The 20,109-nt window shown below is 40.6% G+C and overlaps 1 protein-coding gene across 1 annotated transcript in view; it reads left to right on the forward strand.

Moving 5' to 3' along the window:
• The first annotated feature begins 2,757 nt into the window (after positions 1-2,757).
• SAMSN1 (SAM domain, SH3 domain and nuclear localization signals 1) overlaps positions 2,758-20,109 on the forward strand; it is a 74,264-nt gene continuing 56,912 nt past the window's right edge. The window contains exons 1-5 of the mRNA XM_083611680.1: positions 2,758-2,848; positions 7,155-7,292; positions 11,705-11,745; positions 14,318-14,355; positions 17,543-17,629. Of these exons, the coding sequence (XP_083467806.1) occupies positions 2,825-2,848; positions 7,155-7,292; positions 11,705-11,745; positions 14,318-14,355; positions 17,543-17,629 (328 nt within the window). The 5' untranslated portion in view covers positions 2,758-2,824. The remainder of the gene's footprint in view (positions 2,849-7,154; positions 7,293-11,704; positions 11,746-14,317; positions 14,356-17,542; positions 17,630-20,109) is intronic.

Below are 20,109 nucleotides of genomic sequence, written 5' to 3' on the forward strand. Positions count from 1 at the left end.
TTAGAAATGTCTTAATGTTCAAAATTTGGAAACATAATAACGGAAGAGGCAATAATTGAAGCAGAAATCCCATTGGATCCTATTAGAATTTTGTTGGAATATATGAATGCAATTGGATCAAAAAGCGATAAATAGTTTATATATTACTTCATCATAGCTACAAAGGTATAAGTATCCCAACATTGTAAAAATGAGGAAATAGCAACAGTTAAGGACTGTGAAATAAATTGTTGGGGTGGTATTAAACTAAATAATTGCACAAGCGGAGTGAGTTCCACTTGTACAATGGGATCTCCCCCTTCTCTCCCCCCCCCCACACTGCCACTATCCACAGATCTGTTCCAGAGGGATAGTGGAACAGATTTAGCAGGGAGGTGTGGGGGAGGAGAGGGGAAAAACATTGCACAAGGAGGAATTAATTGCACAAGGAGAAATCCTTATGCTGAAACAACACTCGACTTAGCACTACATTGAATTCCACCCTGATATTTAGTTAAATTTGCAAAATTAACCTATTGCATGAAAAATAAAGGAAGAAGAGGGAAGAATTAATGAAACATTAAGAAATAATTGAAACATTTATTATTAATCATTAGATTTGAGAGGAGCAGTATTAGTTACCGTAGTTGGGTTGTGCTGGGAAAGACTCCCTGCCTGAACTCTGGAGCGTGAAGTCAGTCACTGTAGACAGTAAAGAGTTCAGATGGACTAATGGTTTGACTCCATGTAAGGCAGCTTCCTATGTTCCAAAATCCAGGTGGGTGGGACTAGTCAGTGCAGATGGCATCATAGATGTAGTTAGTTAGCATGGTCCCACTCACACATTGCTCTACACATGAGATATCACTTCCACTTTTGTTAGTTTGTTAGTTTGTAACACTTCTCTTGCCTCTTACCCAAAACACTTTTTTCTGTTTCTGTTTTTTAGGATTCTAAGCCATTCAAATGACGTCTTATAGGAAGCCAATTATTTGGAATGTGGTTACTGCACTGATTTGCAATATTCTGTACGCTTTCCTAGCAGTAAGCACATTGAACAAAGAGGAACTTACATCTAAGTAAGCACAGCTAAGATTGTGTTGTTAGCTTCACTTTTTTTTCTTTTTCTTCATAGGTATATGAAAGTGTTCAGATTCTCTTCTTAAACAACAAGCCACAGGGGTCCAACTGTCACCTCTTTATCTTGCTCTGCTCCTGGCATGCAGCTGAACATTTTCCTGGCATGGAGGACAAGTGACGCTTCACTTCTTTGAGCCAGTCTGCTCAAAACTGTTCTACAGCCTTCCTTTTGAAGGAAGCCTTGCCATAACGACTGCTCATAGCTTTCTACATTTTCTCCAAGCAGCAGAGAGTTCCGGGGCACTGCTAGGTACCGTATTTTCCGTCCCATAGGACGCTCCGTCCCATAGGACACACCTAGTTTTTTTTTGGGGGGGGGGAAATAAAGGGGGGAAAATTTCCCTTTATTTCCCCCCCCAAAACCAGGTCGGGGAACAGCGGTATGGTGGCGCTGCGCCTCCCCGCTGTCCCCCGAGCTTGTGGGGCTGGCCGATGTCTGCCCGGCACGCGGGGCGCTCTGCTTAAGGGTGCCCTGCGCGCCGGGCGGCAGGCTGCTATCCGCAGCGTGGGGAGCCCTGCGGGAACTCCCGCGGGCTCCCCAGGCTTGCGGAGAGCTTCCTGAAGCCTGGAGAGCGAGAGAGGTCGGTGCGTACTGACCCCTCTCGCTCTCCAAGCTTCAGCGAAAGCCTGTATTCGCCCCATAGGACGCACACAGATTTCCCCTTCATTTTTGGAGGGGAAAAAGTGCGTCCTATAGGGCGAAAAATACGGTAGTTATTCAGGACTCAGACCCATAACACAAATATGCACAAACGTATAGAAGGCATATGGGCAATTAAGGTTGGGTAGTTGTGGTCTTACCGGCACTTCACTTGGCAGTGCACCAGGCTTTAAGCAAAGTTCTTAAGAGGGAGAGTGAGGAAGAGGCAGGGCAATACTCTTGACTGTCTCAGCCATCCTCTAACAGCACCCCTGACAGAACTACTCCTGTTATCTCCAGCCCTCTTCCCTAATTACAAGTTCATTGAAAGTTTAAATGGCTTTGCAAATGGTTGGTTCTACCCTCTGGTTTTTCACCATAATGCACCACTGTTTCAAATGTCAGATTTTCAAACACCAACTGTCAGGGGTGCCAACTATAGGGGGCGAGGGTGAAGATCAGAGGCGGGATGCATCACGTGACACTGGGTCCTCTCAATGTGGAGGGCAAGTTGGTGCCCCTGCCACCTGTTGCATTTTATATGTTATTTGTAGTTAGGATTGGCATATCCCCTGGCATGACCCCTTTGTCCTGAAAACTGCATGGTAAGCATGATTTTTCTAACAAGAAAACACAGTGCTGCACTTGTTGAATAGGTGTCTTTCGGAAGCCATGCCAGAAGAATGGTGACACTCTTTTCGAAGTGTAACATTGGGAATGTAGGTGCTGTAGACACTAACTGAGCCAGTCAGGCTTGCTTTGGAATCACAAAAGTGCAGTAACCTGAGCAAATTAAATTCAAGGCTGCTGGACCTTAATCTGGTTTTGTTGGTAAACATTGTTCATTAATTTAAGGAACTGAGTGTGCTGGCCCAGGCAATCCTGTCTCATTTGATAATGGGCTGGGAATCCAGTGGATTATTGCAGGGATTTTATCTTGCCCTAATCTCTAGGGAGAAATGTTCAAACAGCTGGGGAGGACAAGAAGGAGCTGCATTCTGTGGCTGCAATTCCTTGGACGAGGATAATATTTGTAAATGCTGCAAATTTTGACTTCGGAGAAAAATGAATCTGTTCTGTTTTTCACTGGTAAGTCTCTTCTTAGTCTGCTTTACTTTATAAACATGAGCTTTAGTCAGGTGACAGAGATTAAAGGTGTTAAAAAGAGAACTGTTGGGTGTACAGTATGAAACTCTCGGTTAGTAAGGGGAAGGGGAATAGAACAGCAAAGGAAGCAAATCATAAAAATAAAAATAAAATAAAACCAGAGAGGAGCGTGATTTAGAAGTATTTTGTCTGGTAGCTGTGGAACTGATGTCCACCTCCCTTAATGGTTCATGTGGAGCCATTTTTATTCATGAAGATGAAACAGTTTCTCTTTGTGTCATGCATTCAAGAAACAATTTGAATTCCATTTCTAACATGGTGTTTTGAAATATTGAGACTTATGCAGTTGCAGCGTGACCTGGGGGGTGGTGGAACATTGTGTGTTCTCACAATATAAATGCCATAAGGTTTTAAAACTTTGATAGCACACTTTAAGTGCTATTGTAAAATGCAGCTCTTTTCACAAGATATTTTAGTCTATGTGCTGTAGTGTTTCAATATCTTTTCATATGGTGAAAGCAAATGCAGGGTGTTGTTTTTTAAAAACAACAACAAACAAGCAGTTTTTCCTACCTGTTTGTGAATATTTATGCTTCTACCGTGAAAATTTAATTGAATACATTGCTTATTTGTTGAAAAGAAATAATTTTTTTAAAAGTGACATTTTGATCTAGTTCAATACATGCAAGTATTTTGTTTTCATTTATTTTTAGATTTATAATCCTCTATTGTATACATCATAAAAGAACACAGGTAAATTACAGTGGGAAGTACATTAAATGAACCAACAACAAAGTGAGAATACAAAGAAGTTGGATTAGAGATCAGGTCAAGAATCTATTAGCACACCTTACAGTGGCTTCTATCTCATCAAACCTCATTAAAATGATTGTTCTTGCTGATTTCCTATGAAACTGAGGATCAAGAGGGCTTGATGTATTTTCCTCAGAGGGAATTACATAAATGAAGTATTTTTAAAAAAACACTTGCTATTATACCTATCAGTGAAAGTTTCCATTTCACTTGAGATGAGGCAGACATAATTGCAGTATCAGGGATTACCTGGAACATTTTGCCCCTGCAAGTGGCTGTATGTACAACATGAGCCAAGAGATAGTTATTTATTTATTTAATAAAAAATTATACACCCCTTGATTTTAAAAAAACAAAACAAAACCATCCATGCAGTTTACATCAAGATAAAACCATGAAATCAAGAACAAATTACAAAAGTTTAAAACATACAAAATGTTTAAACAGAAGGTGCTTCATCATATTTCTCAAAACAGGAAAATTTACTTTGAAATGTGGTAATTGGCTCAGACAAATTCCATTACCAAATTCAAAGCTTTTGAATGAATCATAAGATCAAAGGATAGCTCAGCTGGTAGAACATGAGACTCTTAATCTCAGGGTTTTGGATTCGAGTCCCACATTGGGCAAAAGATACATGCATCGCAAGGGGTTGCATTAGATGACTCTCATGGTCCTTTCCAACTCTGTAATTTTGAACAAATCATTTGTGATCCATGTATTTTGGCTTCTTTATGCAAGGTGCCAGAGTGTGCTGGCTAGAAACTACCTATTGTCCCATATATCTTGGATTACATGTTGCCCTGACTCGCATGTGTCAATGGGGTAGCCTAGTCCTGCTCATTATAAAATTGAATCTTCCTGTGACATATTTGATTGGCTTTAGAACAGAACTGAAGATTTTGAATAAACTTCTTTAGAATGGGTGTGAGAGCTGGGCTAGAAGCAGGCAGAAGGGGAGAGAGAGCGAGAGCAAGAGCAAGAGAGAATTGATTTCTGCTTGATTCAAAGGCTGTGACTATAGGAGAAGCAAGACCTTCTGGGGAGTTAATGCTGTGAGCCCCTCTATCATAGGCTCAAGTTGTATATATAATAATAATAATAATAATAATAATAATAATAATAATAATAATTTTTATTTATACCCCGCCCTCCCCAGCCAAGGCTGGGCTCAGGGAGGCTAACAAGCAATAATAAAAACAAGTTGAATGAATACAACTTAAAAACAAAATTAAAATACAACATTAAAATATTGAAACATTAAAATATTAAAATGTAGCCTCATCGCAGGAGGAGAAAGGAAAAGAAAAAAAAAGAGGGGGAGAGAATCAAATTGGCTCCAAGCCAAAGGCGAGGCGGAACAACTCTGTCTTACAGAGTTATTTATATGTGCAAATAAACCTTATATCATAAAGACACCACAGATTCCACTGTCTCTCATTCCAAGGAAACCGAACTCTGAATAAGTACCTGGAGGTGGCTTGCCGAAAGGTCACCCACATGGTATTTTTACAGGGTGAGGGGAGCATTTTGGGAAAGGATGGTCAGAGCAGAGATGTAGCAATGTAGCAGTGTGTGGCTTTGTAGGTTGGTTGGATGTTATTGACTTTAAAATGTTGCATTGCGACTCTAGAAGCAATGGAGAACATCTGTCCTGTGGGACTAATTAGACTCAGCAGGGATTCTAATTTGATTTACCCCAAGCTGTACCCACCTGCCTTACACGTGATATCCTATATGACATCAGCAGCTACAAATGTGGATTTCTTCTGAAAATTGGGTTTTCAGAAACTGCCAGACAGATGATCAACAATACCGACCAAGTCCTGTGCCATGTGATTTCCAACCACACAGGCAAAGGAAATGGGGTTTGCAGGCTCTACTGATCAGGTGATCATTGATGCATGCAAAGCCCTGTGCTTTAGCCTGCGTTGTTTGATTTCAAACTATGTGGGAAAGGAAAATACTTCACCTGAGGTCATGCAAAAGCAGCTGAAAATTGGGGAATTTTCAGGTGTGTGGCAGATATATAAGTGGGATGGGAAATCTAAGAATCTAGCCCACCAGTTAGAAAAGTTTCCCCATTCCTCTTTCATATAGAGGTCCACAAAACAGTCTGCCTATTTAGGGACAGAAATCTAATTACTTTGTCCCAATGTGCAAGACACTGTTGGATTTTATTAATTTGCTATAGTAAGGTTTTGCATGAGGTTCCAAAACAACTAATAATCATAAGCAATTTGTAATTACATATCCAGTATGTAACAATTGTGAAGGTTATGTATCTGGTGTGAAATCAACTTCTGTGGAGAAATACAAAGGGATGTTATCCCGGCTTTTCTGTGGTTTGTTAAACCCAACTGAGGAAAGTTCTCTTCAAGTCATACAGAAAAGATATACAATCTGCTTACATCTGCTGGAAGATGAAAAGAATTAACCCAAATAAGGTTTCTTCCATTTCTCCATCTCTCTTCTATATGTTGGCTCTAAATTTTACTGGTAAATCCTGATATTAAATACAGTGTGGCAGCTTAATCGTCTTAACGACTCAGAGCCACTGAGCCACTTTTGCAGTTTATCAATATTTGGTTCAGCAAATAAAGGGATGGTGTAAAAAAAAATATTCTTGTTCTTGCTAATCTTTGTTAAAGCAAAACAATAGTTCTGCAAACAAAGCTCTTTCTTTGTGGGATGTAATCCAGATGAATATGCATCTGAAGACCAGTTGCTGAGAATGGCAGGTGGGCAGAATGCTGTTGCATTCAGGTTCTGCTTCTGGGGTTCCTAGGCGCATCTGGTTGGCCACTGTGTACCAAGACTGCCCAAGTTATTTTGACACCCAAGGCAGAATGTCCCACAATACATAACCATCTGCTGCCCTTTCATGGCACCCAAAATAAGCTGTGGTGTCTGCTTCACTTTGCCCAATGGTGGAGCCAGCCCTGAGCCTATTCCTGGACCAATTCCCTGCCATAAACTCAGCAAGTGGGGCATACGAAGGATAGTGGTGCAACTGGCAATGTTGCCACTTACTGTAAGATCCTCAACACCTGCTTTTTTCACATCTTCAGACCTGGGCATAATCAGGCCTCCACATGAGTACAGCAGATTAAGATAAATACTCAATTTAAAATAGTTGCAAACCCCACCCCACTAATTGTGGACCTCTGACCATCTGTGGACCCTTGGTGCGATTTTCTTTTGCCCTGGAAACTCTGTGGAACCTGTAACAGCTGTTTGGCATGCTGTTCTTACTGTACTTGAAATATAAGAGAGTACAAATCAGAAATATATCTGAAATAGAAGCAATACTTGTGTGAACTGACTTTGTATGACAGACTGAATACTATTCTATTCTATTCTAATCATTATTTCTTACTGGTCCTTTACCATAAGATCCCAGGGCAGATTAGAACAATAAAATATACAATTATAGAACAGTTGCTAAAACAATTATGATGCTCTTGAATTTCAGGAGGGCTCTATGGATAGTTTATATGAACCAGTTAAGGAAAATCAAGACCCACATGAGACCATTTGCATGACTAGCAGGGCTAACACCCCAGTAATTGCCTCTGCGAAATGTGGACCTCCCGAAAGATCTCAGTCTTTGGTAAGTGATCCTACATCAGTAATTTGATGCTTAATCACTAATGTCATTCTGTCTTTAAACATTTGGACTGCTTTTCAATGGAATTGTTATAACTGCTTAGGTTTGAACACAGACTTAAAAACACAACTCTTTTCAAACTGGTACGTCTCTGAAAACACCAAAAGTTATGTGTTAGAAAAAGCCCAGTCCCTTCCATAATGGTCAGAAGTAACTGGATTAGGATATGGTCCAGGATCTAGGACCCTGTGTTTCTAGGGCAGTCCACTCTCCTTAATGAGATGTGGAAGTTCCAACCAAGCATGAGAATTCCCCAGTGGGTATAACCAGCATCTGTTTATTGTACATGACTTGGCAAATGTCTCCATTGTCCATCTCCGCTTGATGCTCATATCCCATTTCACTTCTGCACTAGCACACAGTACTAGTGTGAAGGCGCAAAGTGTGCAGATGAATTATGGGTTTTTACTCTTGACCCCATCGCCAAAGAAACCTGGCTTCTTTCAGCTCCAGCTCCAAATACTAGGGATGCCTGAGGTCCAAACGCCTTCATGCAAAAATCTCTATGCAATCAGGTTTCTGGTGATGTCTACACAAAAAAAAACCTCATATGCACAAAATCTTCCCTGTCTCTCACATCCATGCTAACATGTAGACCTGGGGCAGAGCTTTGCATCACCAGTGGAAGGTGATTAGTCAGTTTAGGTCTTATCCACACTTCCCCTTATCCCGCTGCTTTTCCCTGCTCCCCACCCCCACTCCCGGAAAACTACTCTTTAGCGCTCAATTGGAGCAAATGGCAATTTGGATTGATGTTTGTTCCAATCTATCACTAAAGAGTGGGTTTTCCCTTGGAAAGGTGTCGAGCAAGAGGGGAAACCGCCCAGACTCATGCTTTCTGGACCTGCTTCTCTTGCATGCAACTCTGCATGTACCATCTATTGCTAAGCTGGGCCGTAGTCCAACAAATATAACCAGGAGAAACAAACAAAGAATACATCCATCAGGAAAGGGGTGGAAATCAGTGCAATATTCCAAATGCTTGCATGATTTAGTTCCATTTACTTTCCTAGTTGTTTTCAAATGGAGCTTTTGAAGCTCTTATCTATTTCCAATAAAACCTAACTGCAAGCCATCTGTGCAATGTTTAGCAGCAATATTATTTTAAAGAAAAGAACACACAAGATCTTGATTGTATGCAGTATGAATCAACAGATGTTATTTTCAAAAAAGAGTCTGGTATTACTATGAACCTATTTCTGTTATCCCTTGGAAATCAGGTCACCATGTTAATGTATGTTACTAAAATTAAAGTCATGGCATGAGGGGCAGTCACAAAGGGCAGCCAGACAAGATATACAGATTTATCTTTGCTACTGTTTTATGAATGAGCATTCAAAGTCACTGAGCTACAGCAGGAATTGGTGCCTCTGAAATAAAGTGTCACTTTTATTTGGTACAAGTACTGGTAGTTTCTCAACACAACTCTACCTCAATAATTTCATCTGGTATGCCAGTTATGGCGGTATCTAGATTTGGGTAACTTGGCCGCAGTATTCCATGTGTTGACCATCTCAAGACTGGATTACTGCACTGTGCTTTATGTGGGGTTGCCCATGGTCCTTGGCTGGAAGCTCCAGCTGGTGCAGAAGGCAACGGCTAGACTGCTGATGAAGGCAGATGGCCAGCAGCATGCTACACCTCTGTTAAAACATCTACAATGGCTTCCCATTTGCTCCCAGGCCAGGTTCTTGTTTTGCTATGCAAATCCCTGAATGACTTGGATGGAGGATGCCTAAGGACTACCTGAGCCTTTATATCCCAGCCTGATCATCTGGAGGTCTGCCATTAGTTGTCCTCTAGAAGTTGGGTGTTTATTGTCACCAGTCCGATTCTGTGAAACATTCTTCCAGCAGAGATTTGGCAGGCATTCTCACTTTTGACTTTTAGGCTGTTGGATGATGTTTTTTAATATTGAGTAGCTAGTCATTTTAATTATTGTTTTGTACTGCTTTTAATGTTTTCTTTTTAAGTGTTTATGTAGTTGTGCAATGCCCTGATATTCTGTGAAAGGGCTGTATATAAATACTTAAATAAATAAATAATCAATCAATCAATCAATCAATAGTCAACCTCTCAAAGGCAGACCTTGGTAATATGCTGCCCTGTGCAAGGCCATTTGATGCCCTCCCCCCCTCCCCAGCCCTTGTGGCGCTGGCTTGTGCCAGGCTTTGGAAAGGAGGTGTGAATCTCTGGCAGGGTCCTAGAACCCTCCTACCTCCTTCCCAAAGCCCAATAAGCACTTGCCTGGCTTTGAGAAGGAGGAAGGATGACTCTAGGACCCTGTCCGAGCCCTCACACCTCCTTGCCCAAAGGCAAGTACTTACTGGCTTTGAGAAGGCACCCTCCTTGGCCCAGTGCAACTGTACTGCTCGCACTGCCCTAAATCCACCTTTGCCCTTTTCTCTGATATTAGCACCTTGCACTGCTGATGAAGCTGAAATGTCAATTATGACAGGTTGGACCAGCATGGTCCAACCATGTTCAGGAATTATCCATAGTGATAACTCTTTGGTGTCATGTCTTTGTCCCAGCAGCAGAAGCAGAAGCAGCAGTAAACCTTTTTATATAGCCCTCCCACCCAGAATTAGGAATGTTATACAAGTCAGAGAAGCTTGTGCAGTTAGAATATGCAAACTATCATGTTTTAAAGCTCTAGTATGTAACATGCCCTAAGACACTTGCCATGTCTGGTTGAATGTGTGAATCTATCAGGCTGTGGTTCACTCTATCCTTGCTGACTGACAGTCACTCTCCAAGGTGTTTCCCACCTCTGCCAGGATTACATCTGGAACTTTTCCTTTGTTCCCATAACAGAGAGCAAGTGGATTCACCACAAAGTTAAACTCACACACACTCAATGCACACAATAGTAAGCAAAGCAATCTCTGACATCATCTCTCATTCATTGATATCACATGTTTCATGCCCATGAAGAGGGAACATTTTTTAAATGCTGCACTACCTTTTTTAATGTAACACTAATTAAAATTCTTCTTTGGGGGGGGAAAAGGAAGAAAAGAATACTAAATCAGTTAAATTGCTCACTATCAACCAGCTTTAATGAGGAACATAAATATCCTGTTGGATCTCTACATTTTTGTTTTGAGAAATGTTTAGTACAGTAGTTAACTAAAAATAACAGCTCTCTGCTGTGTCACTCTGCTAGCTGCAGAATCAATATGGTTATTTATAAAATAGTTTCTAGAAATGGAAAACGAGATTAGCGGTGACGTTTCAGCAATGTGCCTTGTGGAAAAATGCCGCTTAGGCCAAAGCGCAATGTGTAATCTCCTATCTGCTATTTCTAGCATGAGAGTTATTAGGTCTACACCTTATATGCAGCTCTAAGCTTATTAACTGAGCCTGCCTGGACTCTCATCTTGAATCCTGTCAGTCACCATCTGAACATTGTCACCTCATGATTTCAAGGCGGCATAACTTTATTCCAAAATCAACAAGGACTCTCTCTTTCAAACTCTGAAGAATTTTGCTAGAATGCCTTTGTGATGAGGAACAAGTCATACATGTACAGCAAATGGGTCTTGCTACAATATTCTGCAATGTATACCCATCACTGAACAGGAATGTTCCATCTCAGCCAAGCTGCCTTCCAGCTTACTATAAGCAAAAGGGGATTTAGGGCACTGCAGCTGGTTCTGCCACACTGGACATCACAACTATGACATAGCCAACTGAGCAGAAGGGAGTGTACGCCGAATGTTAGCCTCACACAGAGCACCACTGAAATTTGAAGGGCCAAAGTCCGCCCCTGCTATAAGGGCTCCTCCAGACTATTTGTTTCCACAAAACTTATGTGTAGATTAGACTGTGCCTGGTGTGTTTACTGAGCATTGATTCTGAATAGTTTTGGGAGAGGTTATACAACACTGAGCATTCATTCTGGATTTACTCAAATTTGCTTGCTCATAGCTATGCATCTTCCTGTTATTCACTCATCCCATGCCTTTCTGAACCACAAGAATTCCATTTTTAAAAATGAATTCATGGACCTAAAATGACTTTAATTCGCTTAAACTGCACAAACCAAAATTTCCAGTATGCACTTGAATCCCTCCTGCAAAATTCTGACAGTTTTGAGAAGACCTAGAATGTTAGGAGCTCAACAACTCAATTCCATCTCCCATTTCTTCTTCCCCTAATTTCCCATTATATTTCTAGAAATGGTACTCAATAGTCTGTAACTTTTGCAGTCCACTTAGCATGCTCACACTTCACTGAGAAGTTTTGGGGAGGTAGTATGAATTTTAAATACATACTATAAGAACTATTTTTTTTAAAAAAAATGTGTTTTTTAAATTGGAAACTAACCAGTTTTATTCTTTTCACCAAAGGAATTTTCTGATATTGAAAACACATTGATGAAAAAAAGACAGTAAGTGGGCATTTATAATAGCATCCGTGCACTGTCTCTAGTTTTGTGTACTAACCTAGCCTCAATCTTTTAATTGTTTATGTATTTGTACTGTGTATGTGGCAGTGCTAGTGCCATTTGAAAATATATATAAGCTTGCAAAACACTCTAAATCTTTTTCAGCATTTTGTTTCCAAACTTTCTCTTTACAATAACTGAAGAGGAGACATCAAAACTCAGATACATTTAGTCATCATTAAGCTCAGCATTGGTTAACCATATGTATGGTTTTCCCCCCATAAGACTTATATGGTAACCTATTTCAGAGTGTGCTTGTACTATTGACCTGATAATCTTCTTGTGAGTTTCCCCTCCCCCCTTTATCCCAATACAAATTAGTTTTCAAAATGATTTGGATTAACCACCAAGCCAAGGTATATTTTATCAGGCATTTCTGTGACAGTAGTTTGGTTGGACTAAGATTTGCATGAGCCAATCTTATGATTGTTTCTGCTAATGACTAGTATGCACACTGATTTATTTTTGTATTTATTTAAGAGAAGAGCTGGACTGGCAGATTCCGAGCTTCTGACAGGATCTTTGTAGGTGTTTCCTCTTTCAATTGCCATCTCATTTTGCAATCCCATCTTATACAACGACTTATCTGCAGATCTGTGTCTATGTGACAGACATACAGGGCCAGCCCCAAACATTTTGCTATCTGAGGTGGGCAATCAGATGGCACCGTCTCTTCTTCAAGACACAAAAACCAAAGGCCAGCCAAGTTTATCTTGGCATCTGAGGCAGAAATTTCCCCAAGTATCTCTCTCACTCTTCAGCAGCAAAAATAAATATTAATATTAATAATATTAATAATAAATAACAATTTGCTGCCTTTCATGGTACCCAAATCAGCTCATGATAGGGCCAACCCTGCAGACATGTCAGCTATTAAGCCATCTGAATTTCCGGATCACTACTATCAACAGATGAATTTATTGTCCAAGTTCAGGCTCAAGATAGAGAGAGAGCTTGTCATGTGAATGTAATGGTGATCAGTTGATAAAAATACTATTTGAGGTGCATTTCTCCAATAACAATAAACTAATGTCCAAGGCTTTCTGCTGGGCTGGTAAGAGGGAATCTTCTGTACCTATAATAGTTATGCAGCAGAGGAAGTTTTCTCATCACTGAGTATTTATTCTTGGGATTTATACTCCCTACTCATCAACAAGTTCCAAACTGTAGCTCAGTGCCAAGGTACCTGCTTGCATACAGAAGGTCTTAGGTGCCATTTCTGGTATACCTAGGAGAGGTATACCTAGGCCAGGAGAGACCCTTGTCTGAAATCTTGGCAAGCCACTGACCATTGGCATATAGATAATATCATGTGAGGTACCAACTTGGTATAAGATAGCATCTTGTGTAACCTAAAATTATAGTAGAAACAAAAACCTTAAAACAATGCAATTTAAAAGAGCAGACAAAATAAAGCAGATACAAAGCAGCAGCTTGAGAAGCAGTTTTTCATAGTGCTCAAATCCTCTCTTCTGCATAACTATATTAAGTATGTAAAATATTTCTGTTCTCTATTGCATCTGATTATTTGTAGAGACTCCTGCCTTCCCCTGGTCTGTTGGGGGGGGGAGCTGGCCATGCTCCATGTGACAGCAGTAGTAGGTAAAGGTAAAGGGACCCCTGACCGTTAGGTCCAGTCGTGACCGACTCTGGGGTTACGGCACTCATCTTGCTTTATTGGCCGAGGGAGCCAGCGTTTGTCCGCAGACAGCTTCTGGGTCATGTGGCCAGCATGACTAAGCCACTTCTGGTGAACCAGAGCAGTGCACGGAAACGCCGTTTACCTTCCCACCAGAGCAGTACCTATTTATCTGCTAGCACTTTGACGTGCTTTCGAACATTTTCAGCACTGGAGGGAAGCAACTCTGTGGTCCAGGACTGCTGTCCCAAGTAGTTTGGAGGCACAGAAATGGAGAAACAGGTAGACCTGTGCCTACTGTAGAATCATTCAGGTCACATGAGCACCCCTGCCCAACTACTGCCAAAACAAACATGTCCTGATGGAGACAATGCTTTGGATGGATTTTGAGGGGCAGAGAGGGATCACACTTGTCTCACCTAGGACAGCATTTTGTTTTTAGCAATCCAGATTCTTGAACCTGTGTGAACAACAGTTGACTCAGACAATCATCCACTCATTACATATAATGAATAATGTAAACCAATTATTTGTGAATTATGTGCTCCCCGAATGAGTCATGCTCCCCTTAACTATTTGGTAAATGCTTGGCAATGAATAATAGATGGGAAGAAAATTAGGCTCAGTTTGAGAAAAATTTTCTCATCCAAAGCAGGGTCAGCCTTATGATAAATGACTTAGAGTCCTATGGCAAATTTATTATGGCATGAGTTTTTGTAGGGTGCAGGATTGTTTTATCACAAAGCTCCACTGTAGTTAGAGTGCACAGGCATCATTTAAAGATAGCAGACAAAAACCCTGGTTCAGTCGTTAGAATAACTACGTTGAATCGATTAATAAAAGATCAGACTCTACATTCTTTTTATCTCTTTCTAGGTCCATCCAGAAGTCCATGTCAGAAAATGAAGCATTTGGTTAGTAATTCACATTGTTAAAATGGCTATTTTCCTTTGCTAGTTGAAACCGCAAACATAACTTGAGAAATGAAATGTATTTTCATAAAATGTCTAATCATTTTTTCATGTTTGATTGTGATCGTCAACATATCCTGTTTTCAGCAGCTAGCTTTATAAAAATCATTTCGTATATATTCCAAGTTGTAGAACTGATTTATTCAGACATTTTAAATACTTTTTTTTTTTGCTGAATATGGAAATAAATAAAAACATGGCAATCCATCATAAAGAGCCTATCGACCTCTCTGTGAGTTTTGCAGTTCAGCAGGATTTGCATCCATTCATATTTTATCTCACTAGATGACAATGAATGGAGAACATTTAAAGCAAGGATGCTTTCTAAAAGTAAAAATATAAATTTTAATTGCTAAAACCTTCATATTTCATGACACCATATTATTGTTTTAAAGCCCACAAGTATAAAATGGCCATGTCATATCAAAATAATTTCCTTTCTTTTTCTCCAAGTGTATTTAAAATGGAAAAAAACCGAAAAGCCTTAAAAGGAATTGCATCACCATTCAGAAGAAATCACAACAGATGTTTCATAGATGTGGTTCTTAGTACACTCTTGAAATCAATACAATACAGTCTTGAAATCAATATGAACCATGAAAGAGATGCAATCATATTCCTAAAAAAGATGATTCTACACTCTCACATGTTGAAACCATAAATTTGCTGATGTCTGCTTTGAATAAATCGGTGTGGCATCCTTAAAACAAAATCATGGCAAATCTGTACTCATAGAACTTTCCTAGGGATATTAAGACCAATTGCTTCACATGCAAGTTGACAAATAGAGATAGCGAGTCAATAGTAGCTTGCAACCCAACACAAGTTTCTCACATCAGCAGTCAACACATATTTGCCAGCTTTGCAGAGTTAATTTAGAGGCTATGGCCTCACGGTTTGTGGCAGCTGCTTCTCTTCAGACGCTTACTTTTTGGTGCAAGAGTGACACCTCCAACATCACTAGCAACAGAGCCCAACCCCTCAGCATGCTTGTCTTCTTGCCTGACTTCAGTGTTTGGGGTTTATATTTACCAGTGCTGACCCTGAAGGGGGCAGGACCAAAAGGGGATCTCCACCTGAGGGGATCCCCTTACGGGGCACTTCAGGAGCCATCTCCTTAACATCTAGATAGCATGAAGCTGGGGTGTACCTTTTCTGAGGCTTTTTGTGTTGGGATTAAGAACCACCGGTTCATCTATCTGAGTATTCGAGTATTCCCAAATTGTCTAAAATAAACGTTAGTTGGATCACTCCCAAATAAACCATCACTGAACCGAAATCGAAATAAGCCTCTGACTGATTTCAGAGCTCCCTTCCTGGTCAAGATCCTTTAGCTGGTAGTTACTGGCCAGATTTGGATCCAGTTTAGGCTCTGTTACAGGCTTTAGTCACCCGGAGTCAGAAGAGAGACAGTGGGTTTTTGACTTTGTTGATTCTCATTGATCTTTCAGCAGCTTTCAGTCCAATTATCTTTCAGTTTTGACCTATAAAGCCTTAAATGGCTCAGGACCACAATACCTCAAGGACCATATGTGCCTCCTTCGCGAGAGGTCAGGAGGGTGGCAACACGAGAACGGGCCTTCTCTGCAGTGGCTCCCCATCTGTGGAATGCTCTCCCCAGGGATGTTCGTGTGGCGCCTTCACTATACACCTTTAGGCTCCACACAAATATGTTCCTTTTCAACCAGGCCTTTGCCTAACTCAATCCTATACCCTGTTCAAAAATGCTAGCTCTTTTGGGGGTTTTTTATTGGGTTGTTGGTTTTGTTTTGACTTTATGTATTTTATATTTTATGTGAACTGCCCTGAGACCTTCAGGTATAGGGCAGTATAGAAATAATAATAATAATAATAATAATAATAATAATAATAATAATAATACAGTGGTACCTCGGGATGCCAACGGGATCCGTTCCAGAGCCCCGTTCACATCCTGAACAGAACATAAGACGTGCCTGCGCATGCGCGGGTCGCATTTCGCCGCTTCCACGCATGCACGTGACGTCATTTTGACCGTCTGTGCATGCGCGAGCAGCGAAACCCGGAAGTAATGTGCTCCGTTACTTCCGGGTCGCCGCAGAGCGCAACCTGAAAATACTTATCCTGAAGTATATTTATGTCAAGGTATGACTGTAATAATAATAATATCATTCTGCAGTAGCTGTCCAAGTTGGGAGCGGGCAGTATTGCTTTGCAGTATTTCTGGCCCTAGTTGGATGGCCGACTCTAGAATCTGGTGTTTGAGCGGTATTGTTTAGATTTTGTTCAGAAATTGTGCAGATTTGTGCAGCCAGCAGTGTGGAGCTCTACATGGTTTGAGCTACCCTCCATGCTATTTAACATCTACAGAAAACCATGGTGAGGTCATCCTGAATTATGGAGTGTGTTGCCATCAGAATGCTGAGGACTCACAGCTCTACTTCTCCTTTTCGTCATCCTTATATACCCAAGCGATTGTTGTGCTCTACAGGAGAGAGCATCCTGCAGATACTGTTGTTGTTATTGTTGTTGTTCTAAATCACCCTTCACCCTAAGGTCCCAAGGCAGGCTCCAGCATAAAAAACAATATTAAAAACAATTAAAAACAACTTACAACCATAAAATAAGTGGCCCCATTTCACACAATGTTGGAATAAGGACTTTGTGTGTTAGCACCTCTCATTACATATCAGACAGGTGTCTTCTCTATTGTTTTTCGGCATTTGTTGAAAACTTTCCTCAACAAGCATAGATTTTTATCCCATCAGCATCTATATACCGGTATGTAGTGGGTTTAAATTGTTTATATATATATGCATTTTATTATATCGTTTTTATATATGCAATTGCTTTGAGATTTTTCATGACAAGCAATTCATAAATGAAACAGGCAACTGAACAAATGAATAATCACTGGCCCTTGTGGTACTGTAAGGACTCTCTGACACTGTAATATGGATCTGCAGATCAAACTAAATATTGTGCATAGATGCCAATTGGTCTAAATCTTTTCCACTTTTAGAAGCTTTTTCAAGGAAATTGCCCTTTGGGATTGGTTGATCTGCATCCCAACGCTAATTATGTAGAGTTTTCGGCTGCTTCACTAATATGATATGAATCCAGGAATCTGATTTCTTTGCTTCGCTTCTAGATAGGAAAAATGTGAATGGCACACTCGGGCAGCTTCCCAAGAAGCAAGAGAATGATTTGTACTTCGGAAGGCACTGTCAGTCTGAAGGTAATTGCAATACGCATTTCAGCTGATTTTGCATTTTCCTCAAAACATTTTAAAGGGCACAGAGGAAAACAGTGAAATAATTTGTCAAGGCCTCTGGTGGGGAGGGCTGACTCTTCCCCAAGGGAAAGATATGCACTTTAAATAAAGTGGAAAGTTGAAGCAAGGAACAGCATGGCTTCTATTAAATGCTTCCTGTAGCTGACATGTAGCAGAAGACCCTCATGCAAGCAGCTTGTTGCTGTTTTGATCCTGGCAGAAGATTAGTATGCCTGCTATTTGACATGTATTTCCGATGAACTGTATGCTAGGTGCTTTGTAGAAAACAGAAGTAGCAAAGCCTTCTAACAGGAAGCCCACATTGGGGGAGGGGGGAAAGAAATATAAACCCCCATCCTGTCTCAGTAGCAGAGCAAGTGCTTTGCATTCAGAAGGTTCCAAGTTCCTTCCTTGGCATTTTCAGGTAGGGCCAGGAGAGACTCCTGCCTGAAATCTTGGATAGGCACTGCCAGTCAGAGTAGACAGTACTGAGCTACATGGACCCATGGTCTGACTTGGTATAGGACTGCTTCCTGTCTTTCTAGCCTAAACATTTTTTGTTTAGATGTAAATCTCATTGATATCTGTGCAGCTTAATTCTTGTGCCAGAAGTAGTCTAGTCATGCTGGCCACATGACCCAGAAAGCTGTCCGTGGACAAACACCAGCTCCCTTGACCTGAAAGCAAGATGAGCACCGCACCCCATAGTCATCTTTGACTGGACTTAACCATCCAGGGGTCCTTTACCTTTACCTACTAGAGACAAAATCATGTGGGGTTGGGGGTGGGGAAGAAGACTTGTGTACAGCATTTTAGACTAGACTCGGACTGGATACACACAAAAAAAATTAAAGCACATTATTTCCCCAAGGAATCCTGGGAGCTGTAATTTATTCCTACAGAGCAACAATTCCTCACACGCTTAACAAACTAGGGCTGGATCTAGGCACATCAAAAAAGTGTTTCAGGAAAACGCATTGTACACTTTATTATGGGAAATCATGTTGGCAAAAGACGGGACTCGACAGCACCTTCTGATGTCACAGTGTTATAACACATATAAAATGCTTTTCCTTTACTAATGTTGACATAAGGTTCTTCAAATGCATGGTGTGTATGCAGGCTTAAAGTATATTTTCACTATGGTTTGCCAACACTGCGGTGGGTCCTATCAGTCTGATTTTACACAGCACTATGGACACACCAGTACGTGAATGGAGTTTCCAAGGAAAGGTACCGACATACAGGGGAAGTGAGCCAGGAAGCTGTGGCCAAGCACAGCTATAAATATTTTTTTACATATCTACCACCTTAACCACTGGTGCTCCTGCTACCTTTCCACTTTGAATAAAGGAGCCAATATGAAAGACTAGTTATCATGGCACTTGAGGGTAGTACATAATAGCTTGAGGAGCAGCTATCTCTATGCAGTCCTTTCAGAATTCTGGTCTACTCAGTTTAGATAAGAGAGTTGACACAAGAACATGGCAACTTTTATGTTATGCCTTATCAAAAAGCCTGTTTGTTTTTAGAATTCACTGAATCAGGGTAAGTTCCTTCTTTCTTTCTCCTTACTTGTCCCTCCTTTCTAAAGGCAATTGGGTGTGAGGATTAAGTGATTGACCCCACAGAAACTAGACCCTGATGAATCAAAGCACTAAACCACAGGCTTAACTTTAAGCACCTTAAAGCCATAGATTTCAAATAGGCTATTCATGAGCCTATCTTATCTTTTAGCTTTTCTTTAACCATTTCATTTCCCTTGGCACACCATGAGGGTCTTGTCCCAGTTTGTAGTACAGTTTACTTCTCCCATCATAGTTTTGAATAATCCTACAGAGAGTTCCTACATTGCCAGATGGCCTGGTTGCTTGGGTTCATTTTAGGATCTGCACATTGACTTTGTCTTGCTATGCAGTATTTCCTGCACAGTTTACAGCAGGAAAAGGCGCATGGAGAGACATAAAGGCATAAGGAGATGTTGCAGCAGCAAGAGTGGAGGGTTTTGCGCATGGTCGTGGCTTACAAGCCTATGATACCGTGTATAGTTCAATATTTTCTGTGCTGATTAGCAGTGATCTTGCAGACTTTTGTGCACTTATAGCACAATAAAATCGGATCTGTGCTGAAGCTAAGTAGGTCTGGTTAAAGCTGAAATAAAAAACCAAGTAGAAACCCATCTCTACTGCTTTGAGTTCCATGATGAAAGGAAAGTGGGATACAAATGTATTTATTATTATTATTATTATTATTATTATTATTATTATTGCAAAGGGAATACACAAAGCTTTGTTCCCCAGGATGATGATACTGCAGATTTAAAGTAACATTTTGGTAACACCTTCGTATTTCCCAAAAGAATAATAATACCAACTGTTGCTGACATTAACATTTTGAGGGAACGTAACTTACATTTTCCAGAAAAGTAGACTGATTTGATATAC

This window comes from Podarcis filfolensis (assembly GCF_964270895.1).
Source record: "Podarcis filfolensis genome assembly, chromosome: 4".
Lineage (NCBI taxonomy): Eukaryota > Metazoa > Chordata > Lepidosauria > Squamata > Lacertidae > Podarcis > Podarcis filfolensis.